General features: G+C 44.2%; 1 protein-coding gene across 2 annotated transcripts in view; it reads right to left on the reverse strand.

Moving 5' to 3' along the window:
• Positions 1-12298, reverse strand: part of LOC135391525 (uncharacterized) — a 43641-nt gene that overhangs the window by 4470 nt on the left and 26873 nt on the right. For both annotated transcript variants that reach the window (XM_064621801.1, XM_064621800.1), the window contains 3 exons: positions 5874-6026; positions 5666-5799; positions 646-730 (listed from right to left, as the gene is read on the reverse strand). In XM_064621801.1, the coding sequence (XP_064477871.1) occupies positions 646-730; positions 5666-5799; positions 5874-6026 (372 nt within the window). The remainder of the gene's footprint in view (positions 1-645; positions 731-5665; positions 5800-5873; positions 6027-12298) is intronic.

A 12298-nucleotide genomic window follows, 5' to 3' on the forward strand; every position in this document is an offset into this window, starting at 1 on the left:
TTTTTTTTTTCATACACAGAGGTTGGGCAGGGTGTCAGGAATTCAATGTTGTGATGTTGTGAGGCAAATTTTTGCAGGAGTTTCAAGATCACTCACGTGAAACACGCGGTTTTTAGGACATTCCTCGAAACGTTATCGTGAGTGTCAGCTGGGTGGTAGACTTCCCCAAGGGGGCCTGCCCCCACGCCCGGGAAAGTTACGGGGGGCTCAGGCCCTTAAGCCCCCCCTGAAGCCGGTGCCTATGGTTGCAGCAGCTTCGCATAATGTCCTACACAGATTTCTATCTATTATTTCAAAGAAAAGCATCACGTGGCTTCTTTGTGCCAATATTGCTGCTCGAGTATGCTAGGCTGACAGGCAAAATAATAGCCAATTTCAAGTTTCATACAGACACACAACCATGTAAAAAAAAAACAGAAAAAAGGAAGAAACAACAATAGGGGGGTAAGGTCACAATTTGACTACAGGGTAATAATACTTCAGAACAGGTGGAGAAAAAATTTTCCAAGCAACAACTCAAGTTGGCAACAAATTTGCTTCTTGGCTATGTGTCAAATACCTCAGCAAATCTCACAAGTGCTCCAAAATTTCCCTTACAGTGCTTGTCTGTGAATTCAACCAACTAATCATTAAAACTGGGTGTACCTTGCTTTGCGCTTGTGCCCGTTGCTGGAACTCCATTTTTTCCTTTGCCAGTGCTTCAGAGAGTAGTGACAGCTGCATGTCATAGCTGCAGTGTGTGAGAGTGTCAAGGCTTCAAACAAATCTGCGATTAGTAAACTTATGTATGCCCATGCACTTGTATGTTAGCTAAACCTATCCAGTTCGTTCCATAAAATTCCATTCGTTCGTTCCGGAAAAATATGGGGTAAACAACTTTCTTCTGGACAAATATAAATAGTTTCATCAATTTGCCACTGAAATACGTTTTCGAAATTGAACTCATTAAATTGCTTAGCCAATGTAACGTTCTTTTTTTTCTTCTTGCTGGAGGATTTGGCCTAGTCAATCACAGAAAACGCTTCGTGGAACGATTGTTATATGTACTGATAAAAGTTGTGTGGAAATTGAGGATCAATTGCGGGCATGCGAATGGCGCGCAAAGTCGGGCGTCAGATCAGCGGCGAGAGAGGAGGGCAGTCCCCGCCCAGGTGAGAGACAGAAGCTGCGGAAAGATATCCCGTGTACGCGCAGGAAAAGTTTTCATAAAGTGTGCGTTCATAAATTTTTCCTCGCCTCACCTCAAAAAATTTTCCCATAGTTTTCCTCACCTCACCTAAAAAAATTGAAAATTTCCTTTCCTCACCTCACCACATTTTTTCCTTGCCTCACCTCACCTCAAAATTTTTAAAAAAGATTTTCCTCACCTCAAACATCACCAGAAAAATTGGCCGTCACCTCACCTCAAATATTGTGAGGTGAGGGTGAGGAAACCCTCACCCTCGCACGCCCTTGTGAGGGTGCCCACCTCTGGCTACAAGGTGTAGAGCAGGTTGGTTAAAACTTGACATGATGGATCGCACAAAACACTCAGACGTAACATTATGTCCGTGTAGGTTACAGTCTGTGTCTTCTGTGCGTTCCATCATGTCAAACGCATATGTGTTGTCTTAGGAAATGATTGGAATATGCTTTACTGTTGAAACCTGATGCTGTGTGTGTCTGTACCTGTTTTGACTGTTTGTTAGTAGATAGTAACACAATCAGCTATAGTCAATAGTCACAATCAGCTGCACATCGTGCAACACAGTAGTCAATAGTCACAATCAGCTGCACATCGTGCAACACAGTAGTCAATAGTCACAATCAGCTGCACATCGTGCAACACAGTGTGCTACAAAACTTGGTGTCATGAATGACAAATTATGTGACATATCACACAAAGAAATCAGTAAATCAGTCTTGTATCTCCCGTGTTGAATTTCCATACTCAGCACACTGGGTGCAATACTGTTCCATATAGAGAGTGCACCACATGAGCTCTAAAAAAAAAGTGGTACACCATATGTAGATAAAAATGGGTGCATATCTTTGGCAATCACCTTGCAAAAGCCAGAGTATCTATGTGTTGCTCCTAATTGATTGAGATCAACTGTAGTAGACTTCTCACTAATTGAAAGTCTGATATGTCATACTTTTGGTTAATTCAAACAGATTTCAAATTTTCAATTGAATCATGGCATTTAATTGCTGGGCGTTGTGAGGCTTGTGTTGCGTTAGTCCTACTATGTTTCACTTCCTCGGCCACTACAATGTTCAAATTTTTGTTTGAGGCACCTGCCCTTGAACACATTGCTCACTTCCAGATGTGTCTGTCTGCTGAAGAAGAGTCCCATAAGAAACTGCTTGCCTTGGCTGGCATTGAAAAATTTGTTTTGAGGACTCAGGTATTGCCTAAGAAGTGAAACATATATAAGTTTCTTTTAAATACGTACCTCTCACTTTGCATTTTTTGGGGGTCTTGTGTAGAGAAAGGCAACAAAACGCACATGTGCAGCTACCCATTTATATAAACAAATGATAATTTTGTCTCGCAACATATATTTAGATGAATTTCCTGTAATTTAAATTTGCGATAATTTAAACAGAAATCTGTCCCCTGAAGTTTCAATTATGAGAGTCTACTGTAAAGCCCTGCACCATCCCTGGATATCCGCAGGAAACTTGCGGGTTCGGGTGAAATATGGACGATTGTCGTGATCTGCGGATCGCACCAGGAGCGGATCGGATGCGGTTGTTAATGGAGTGGATCGGCGTCAGATCTGATGTGGATAAACTGCGAGATTGCGCCACCAATTTTCTTTGCATTAGGCACCGAACACTGACTACAAGGTGAATGCAAGCCCTTCGCCCGACTGGAAGAGGAGGCCTCTGGCGTCTCGAGTTGAGGTGCGCGTTTGGCACCGATCTTGTGTTTCAGTGGTGATAAACCCTACCTACTCTGTTGCAAAATCTGTGCTTGCTGTCGTGTATCCTTTGGTGGCATCCCGGATGCTCGGACCTACCCTCGCTACAAAAGCTACACCACTCCGGTGTTTCCACTGTCAGAACGAAAGAGAGGAAGTCGCCCATGTGGCCGAAGTTCGGCGACAGCAGTTTCTGTTAACCCTTTTTCTTTTTTCTGTCCTGTTTTGTTCTGATGGGAAATAAAGTTTATTTCCTGAAAAATTGGCTAGATATATCGAGCCCAGAAACTGAACTATCTCTGCGACCCGTGGGAGACGTGGATTTTGCGGGTTGGATGCGGATGTAGAAGTTGGTCACCATTGCAGATGCGAATCGGATGCTGGTGCGTTGTGCGCGGATGCGGGTTGGATGCGGATGTCAAAAAGCTCACCAATGCAGGGCTTTAGTCTACTGTATTGGAGTTTTTGAAACATCAATATTATAGGGCTGGGGGTTTTCTGAGGGGGAGGGGGTTCAGCACATCCAGAACCCCCCCTCCCAGATCCACATCTGGCTGAATGTCAATTGAAGAGTTGCAGAGTGTGCTGTAAATGAAGATTCCCAGAATATCGTAATAGAGCAACGGAACTGCACGTCAATTTGCATTGACTTCTAGGAACGACCTCTGTAATCCTACTAAGTGATCAGTCTTTGTACCAGCATGCCAATATAAAAACTATTCGAAACAGCTTTGAAATATTGTGGCACTAGTAGTTAAATAAATGTGTAATAGTGGGTCATTTCGTTACATTTGGGATGTTCTAACATCTCTAATACTCTTCAGATCATTATGCACTATGGAGATGAAAGTATGTGCATTAGCTCAAGCAACAGACATTCTATGTAATGCTACCAAGCTAGGAAGGTACTATTCGAACTAAGCAAGAAAATACTTTTTTTTTCCTTCCTTGCCATTCCAAAGATGCACTGATGCACACTCTGTACTCAATAGGACAGCTGAAAGGTATAAAATTAGTAGCACAACAATGCTGCTGATGCGAACCTAAGAAGATAAAACACAGAAAATAATAAACAACAAACGCAACAAAGATATGTGAAAAAAAAAAGAAACACTGCTTCTTTATGGGGGCCATTGTTTTGCATTCACCATGTTGTAAACTCTTTCTGATCTGCGTTCCAGCATCTGCGTCCAGTTATATGCACAGACTGGTGTTTACCAGCTAGAGAGTAATACAGTGCAATCCCGTTATTTTAACTCGAAGGGGACCGAAGATTCGTTCGAACAAAGCAGAGTTCAAACTAAAGGGAGCTTGAGAGAACTTTCATCGTAAAGGGAGCTGCTCTAAATAAGAGCTTGACGTGTTGGTAGCACATGCTGTCTACATTGGAGACGTGCCATGGCTCGCTAGGTCTCAGAGGTACGTATCAGAACAGCTAGTCTAGGTATCAGGGACGGTATCAGGGACAGGTTCTAGGACGAACAGTCTAGGTATCAGAACAGCTCAGGATATCAAACAATGTTATCCACGATTGCGTTTGTTTCTTCAGCCGCGATTCTAAAAATGTCGTTTGCAATGTTAAGACCAACCCAATCGTAAACCCTGTGAACGCGAATATTGCCAACCCAATTAGGGAAAATATCAAACTGAAGCCTTTTTCTCGGCTGTGTAGTCAACAAGAAGTCTTGATACCCTCGAAACAACGAGGCTTGCTTGCTTTGCCGCCGAGTAAACGCCATCTTTCCGCGCCAGTTGCGTTTGCACACACATGCGAACTTAATCCGAATGCGCTGCGTTTGCACACACAGCGCACACCATTACACTTTATTAGTTCCTTATTCCTCTTTCCTCTGACAGAAATATCACTTTTGTAAGAAATTGACTTAAGTAATAAGTAAACTTAGCATTTCCTTTGAAGGGCACTACATTTAGAATACATTTTTTTTGCCATAATACTTTTTCCTGTGCCTCATGACATCTTCCTGATATCCGCCAGACATTTTTTTCACGAATATTTTGTTTACCTTTCAAGATATAAGGTGGTACTACACCTATGAAACCAGCGCACATTTGGTGTCAAAACATCACCTCGTATGGTGGCCTAGGAAACAGTTGCGTCCCTGCGTCATACAAAGCCCGACATTGTACATTTCATGTCAAAACATCTCGTATGAGACCACGTATGATAGTCTAGAAAATCCGATCAACAAAGGACAAAGATGTTGACCAACACACGCTTCTTTTTCTTCACTTTGATTTTCCTGCGAGATGGCGCTCCCTGAGCCGTCGGCTGACGTGGTTTCAATGCAATACCACTGCGCGCTTGAGGTACAGAAGGCGAAACGCAGGTGGTATCAACACGAAACCACCGCCCTCCAAAGGGTTAATAAGTAAAAATGTCCCTGACACACCAGCAGCATGCCTGCTGGCACTTCCAAGCCGATGCATAGTCGGGCACGGTCATGCAAATTATTCGAATAAGGCAGTGCGCAAGTTCATACGTTCAAATTAATGAGCATTTTCCTCCATTGAAATAAACGTGGCTTTGCCGGGACCCGGCCGTCAGTTCGAATTATCCGGAAGTTCGGATTAAGTGACTTCAAATTAACGGGATTGCACTGTATACAATACAGGTTCGTTTACACATTACTATTATGGCTTTGCTCCAGTTACGCTGCAACATAATGTGTGCTGCTGAGAAATTTGGGCACAGTGTGTTTGTGGGAATAGCTTATTGTCCCTTCTGCATCAAAGGATACAAATTCTTGAGGGAGGCAATCTGAGCCCTGTGACGGTCCTCTTCACGCACTTTCTTATCTCGTGCCATTTTGAGGGCTTCTTGAAGGTCTGCTTTTCGGGTTCGCAGGCTTTCTTGAAATGCCTCAAACAACATCTAAGAATAAACAGTTTGCTGAAAGTTATTCTTCAGCACGCAGGAAGTCTTGAGACCACAAACTCTCCAACTACCTGCTGATGTGCATGTTGCTGTCTTGCATGTCTGGCACGCACAACCTCGTCATGCTTTTCCATCGAACGTTTTATCCTGGCTGCCATCTGCCGGCGTTCAACTTGCAGGGACTGTACTGCATGGTGCACATTCCTCTGAGATTCCAAAAAGTTCTGTGGAAGCAAAACATGCCCGGTAAGCTAGAGGTGCACACATTCCAAATTACTCCAGATAGTACTGAGCTTCGGCTACATATTGCACACTTATAGAATGCCATACAAAATGTTCAAAACTCACGAAAGATGGTTAATAATTTTGACACTGTCATTGCAGGGTGCACACGAGGAGACATTACAAATTGTAATTACCTGCACAATTGGAATTATAGGAGAGCTAATTAATATACTGACACAGGCCCCAAAAGAGCTACAGCCTATGCTGATTGATTTGTGAACAAACCATTCTCGCAAATGCTACAAGCCTGGAGGCTATTGATTATCCCAATGCAAACGACCAGCTTGTGCTGCACCAAATGGCTGGTACTCTTTGAGGGAAACACGTGTTCATATCGCTCAGCATCCATATGGCTGCTATGTGATTCGTGTTGTCGTTTTGGGGGTGGGTCATGCTTGCAAGCAGCTCAGTCTCCTTGAGGTATGTCCTCCCAGAATGATACAGCATTACGTATCACGTAGCTGCTGTAAAGATGTACTAAAAAAAAAGAAAACATGCACCTGCTTACCACACAATAGTGTTAGACTTCCGGTGGCTTGATCTGGTCATTTTCAGCAGTTTGAATAGCTAATTAGAGCTTCTTGCTAGTACCTCCTAATGTGTGCCTCAACGTGACAATTTCAAATCTAGTGGTAGTCTTATAGTGCATCACATCCCCCTGTGTTTGTGGTCATCTCTGTTTACCTTGTCTTGAAGTTTAATCATTTCCATAGGTGGGATGAGGGGGAATATACATTTTTTAGAAGGAAAGGTCATTCCCATTGGGAATCACCATTTAGCCTGCATTTTGACTCTCGTTCACATCCTACTACTTTTAGAAAGTTGCACTATATTTTGTAGGCCACCTTATACAAACATACGAGGCATTTCTTTGTTCTCCTTTACAAAATTTTTATAAAAAAGCTAAGAGAGCAGCATAGATGTCGTTTTCGCAGTTGAGGCAGACATACTCTCTGAAAGAGTAGGTAACCACAATATGACCAATTACTAGGGCTGCACAAGTAGCAAAATTTTCGTGCTCGGGTCGAGTTCGAGTAATAGCAAATCAATGTTTCGAGTCAAGTTTGAATACTTGGCGTCCCATTAAATGATAGGTAATGCGTAGAAGCAGGAAGATGGATATAGAATTATCAAAGCTATATTAAAGGGGTTGCAACAGGTCATCCCAGGTTATCCCAGATAAACGTAAAAATGGTTCTTTGCACCAGTGCAGGGGTGGAAGTGGTGTCAGGACTTTTGGAGCTACAATTGGAGCAGCAAAAATCTGCTTCTGGAGCAGATATGGAGCAGGAAAAATTACATTTTGGAGCACATATGCCGGAATTTGGAGCAGAATACGTCCGGTACGCAGATTGGTTCCTTGAAGATTAGAGATCCGCACATACTGCCACATACTGCCAGATATACCATGAATCATGAGAAGCTAACCATTTTCTTAATGTAAACATAAAAATATCAGTGTACAAAATTTTATAGACTAGTTAGCATGACTAGTTAAAACATACATACACCAGTGAAAACTAACACATATTTCGTTGACTAGTCTGCATGACTATTTAAAACGTACACACACACTGGTGAAAACTAGTACATATTTTGTTGACCAGCTAGCTCGATTCGTTGAAACGTACCCACAAACTTGGTGAAAACTAGTACAGAATGAAACTTTCAGACACACAATCAGATGAACATTGTACTTTCAGTGTTGCCTGAGGAGTGCCATGTGCAGTGCTTACATTGGTACAATTATCCATAGTTTGATGTTCCTCGTGCAGCGCTGAGAGTATAACGTTCGTCTGATCCCCTCCTTTTCTTGTTCCGCAGGTTACTCTCAATCTCTTGAATGCGCTGGAGAAACTCAGGAAATTTTGCGTTTGCGTCCTTCAGTAGAATGCTTGTGCTCTCTACCTTCACCATGTCCTTTGACTTGCCACCTTGGCTGAGCAGTGACTGGACGTTCAATAGACATTTTGGGCAGCAGTCTGCGTTCTCTGTTCTGTTTCTCTTTCTTCTCATTCCAGGCATTCTTTGTATGCTTTGTAGTAGTTTTGGAAACAACGTACGAAAGTTTCTTCCTTCCGCACTGAATGGGGAAACATGGCCGGGAAAATCTCCGTTGCGACGTCTCCCCACGTGTAAGGGGGCGGAGTTCGCAATCACCTAAAGTACAAAAATAGTGTCTGCTTTTAACACACTTTCTTGTACATTAGCTCTGGCCTCAAAACCGTTCAGGTACACTCTCGGTGTCTGTGCTTCTTTGCTTTGTCGACGTGTTTCTTTGATGCTGCATGACGCGTGACAGCTGGACTACCAGCGTGCACGATATGGCCACGCTGCATAAAGCGCAGTAAGCATCGGTTTATTTCACACTAGGTTGGCGCCACAACGAAATGAGGTCACCATTTTATTCGATCCGTTTGAACATGTCATCGTTGAATTTCGTGTTTCTTTCTCAAATGTACATGGGCCCTCTTCCCGTGATTCTAACAGAAAACAAGAAAAAACAAACAAAAAAAAACAAGTTAGCAGTGACTTTTCCCTATCGTTACTTTTGCTCACCGTTGCACAGTGCGCCGGCACCACCTAAAAAACGACAAAGGCAAGAAGAACTGCAAAAGCGGCAAGTGCCTCTGCCGCGCACCCCATCAGAGATAAGCCTAACGAGCCTGACCGGCGGCCTAACCGGTGGCCTAACCGGCCTGAGAATAAACCAAATTGTCTCGGATTGGCTGACTTTGGATTTTGTTGGATATGAGGAGAGCTTCGTGGACGGGTTGATCGTGGGGCGGATATGGATGCTCGTGGCTCCCTTTTGGCAGTGTTACCAGAGTGGTACGGACGTCGGGGGTAGTTTGGCGCAACTTTGATGTTATGGCTCAAGTTGGCGCATGAAAAGCAGCTTGGTGCAGAATGGCGCAGCACTTCCTCCCCTGCCAGTGTGAAGCTGCATTGAAAGTTTGACCTCAATGAGGGTAATAGAAGTGGAGAAAATGGGCAACGCGAATACCGAAACTCATGTGGCCCTGATATCACCGACCTCACCGCTGCCAGTGAGGCAGCACACGAGAAGTCACGTGCTTACGGCTGCCAATGGGGCATCGACGCAACTCTGAGGTCTATGACATCTGCACTTTGCTCGGGAGTGGGCTTGAGGGCTTGTATCTCGCTAACTACTACACGTAGAAGAATAATTCTGGTTTCCTCTATATTCTGGCATGCAGTACAATGCGTCCATGATGTAATGAACCACATCTATAAAAAATAAATATATATAAATATTTAAAAAATATATATATATATTGATATATCTATGAAACTGTCTCAACCCCTTTAAAACAATGTGCCACCTAAAGACAACATTGCTGAATGTCTGTTGCAACCATAAGAAGCATAAAGAGTACAGGTGCACAAGTATTGAAATTTTTGAATACAAATCAAATATGAATATCTGCAAAATTTTCCTTCGAATATCGAATATCCCGTCATAAGATGAACGATAAAGCCTGGAAACCAGCATGGTCACAGTCGCATTCTGATGATCCTTAGAAAAATGTCCCCAGGACGTGCAGGAATATGTATTGGCTTAGCATAAGGCATAGATGCCCATATGCACATTATTAGGCAGAGTCTAATTATTTTTACAATGAAACAATGCGCTGTTCCCATGAGGCAAGTTGAAAACCATAAAAAAATTGCACTTCAAAAATTTTTAATGGACAGTGAACACTTGAGTTGGCATTGTAAGTGCTAGTGAAGTGCTAGACAGAATGAAAGTAAAGGGCAATGACACGTTCAGAATGTGAGATGGTTTACTGATGAGCACACCCCAGAATGAACGGTAGCAAGTGCTCTCTTCTTGCAGTGACAATGCCTTCCGCATTTGTCGTGTAGACAAGAAACTGCCATGGAAACTGCACGGTTTCACTGTGCCCACACGCGAGACCATCGTTCCTGACAGTAATACATGGTCTGGAACAGCCCCATTCATCAGCGCAGTAAGACAGCGATCCTCGATGATTGTTTCCGCGACATTCGTGTTCAGAGCTTCTTTCATTTCACGGCCCTCAAAACTTTGTCGCGCCGGCGCCGACTCACGCGAGCCTCGAGCAAAATCGCTCCATGCAGGTCAGGCCTAAGGCTATATGTATGTCGCTACCATCTGTAACAACAGTTAGTGCAGTTTCAAATGACTTTGCAGCGCTATTGTCGTCCTAGTTTGCACTTTTTAATAACATACGCAATCGCACGGCGCCGGAGTAGTAGGGGCCATATCGACATATCGTCATGCCCCACCCCTCGATTATCACCGTCGTTCTATTATATGTCGCTGACAACCTCAAATCGAAACCAAACAAACGCATTCAAGATGCTGGTTTCGGCTGTGCATGCAGTGGAACCGTGAACAGCGGTGTTCAGCTCAACGGCAACAAAATTTCGATATTTAACCGGTATTTTATTGAACTGTAGGCCTCACACGAATGTTCAAAGTTCGTTGGCAATCCACTAAAGCCGCAACTGTGCCGATCACAGGGGTGGCACAAACCCGCCATTGTTGTAACTACCCTCAAGTGGGTAATTTTGGCAAAACTGCCATCTTGTCCTGGTCGCACGTCATAGAAAACGTCATTTTGAGGTCATGTGACTTTGTTTACATGTCGTTTTGCCGCTTACCGACATATTTCCGTCGTCATAACGCCAAGAGATGAACGTATTTTGTCAGCATAAACTATGGGGTGCTTCTTCCGCAACATGGTAGCCCATTTCTCCTTAGTTTAAGTGCATCGCAAGTCCTCAACAGTACAAGGCCTTGTGTGCAAAACTGCACGTTTTACCGTGAGGGGTGTAGTCAGGCGCCCACAGCCCCCCGTAGAGCCCATAGTTTGAGATAATTCAGGCAACACTGGACATACGACCAATGAAAATGTGTCGTGATGCCTAGCAGCCAACCAATCAGCAACCTCTCAGTTTGGCTCGGCTTTCGGCCGGCCCTGGCTGCCATGGACTTTTACTGGTTTTCATACCTGGCGCCCGTTATTCCAAAATAACTAAGACATTTTTGATAGGCGAAATACATATTTATTGATGCAACGTATAAACTCAAATGCTTAACTCATATATTCAGCGTGCGTACAGGACGTTTCGTTCCTTGAATAGACAGCAACCAAACCAAGTTCGAACTTGCAAAGCACACATACAGTCTACTTCTGGAGGCGAGCGAAGTCCACGAGTGCGTGCGTTTCATAGATGAGCATCTTCTTCTCATTCTGGCGATGCACCCTAGGTCACACAGTCACGGGAAATACTTCTGTCGTTACGAACACTCTCTTCTTAGTCACTGTATTTGAAAATGCAACAGCGCTCGAAAGTGTTCCTCAGGCGTCAGCTCACCAAGCATTCCAGTTCCGACCCGGCAAGAATGTCCGTAGGTTGACACTTTATCGGAGATCAGTACATGGCAAGAGTCACTATAGCTCATGAACAAACCCGCGCGTACACTTCCTCTTTGGTCGTTGAGGTCAACCGACATCGGCGAGCCGCGGAGACGCAGCAACCTTGCTTGGAGCTGCCCGCCTGGCGGACTGCCCAGACTGCCCGCGAAAAGTGAGCTGTCAGATGTTTCGAAACTTTATCAACCAATCCCGGAGCGCGCATCCTCCTTTGGCCAATGGGCATCCGTCATGATGCCTGACGATGTAATACCACGTCAATGGTAGAAGTGCAAGGGTGCAAGGGTGTAATACCACGTGACTGTGACGTGATTTTATTTTTCTACTGCCGCAAATACGGGGAGCTGTGGAGGCCTGGTGTAGTTCCGTAGATGGGCTTATGGCTTTTTCTAATTAGCCGGAGTGTTCAGAAGAGAAATAATGCACTGAAGTGAGCGAAGACCATATAGCGAATATAAAAAAACAAGAATTACAAGAATTTATGGTCTAGAAGTTATTTTATATGCACATGAACAACCCCATCTGATGCACTTGTAGCGCTGGAGAAACACGGGAGTGCTAAGCCTAACGGATTCGAAACTTGTCATCTTGCCAAAGGTAGAGGGCTAAATTACCTCACTTTAGTGAGGTTAGGTTAAGTTAGGTTCTACAGATGGGGGGGGGGGGGGGGGGGGCAGGCACGCACTAGGCGGTGCGGGCGTCGAGACTGTGCCTCGGGTTCGGTCAGAAAGTCCTCATCCAAGATGGCGGATTGCCTCGAAGAA

This window comes from Ornithodoros turicata, chromosome 4 (assembly GCF_037126465.1).
Source record: "Ornithodoros turicata isolate Travis chromosome 4, ASM3712646v1, whole genome shotgun sequence".
NCBI classification, from domain to species: Eukaryota; Metazoa; Arthropoda; class Arachnida; order Ixodida; family Argasidae; genus Ornithodoros; species Ornithodoros turicata.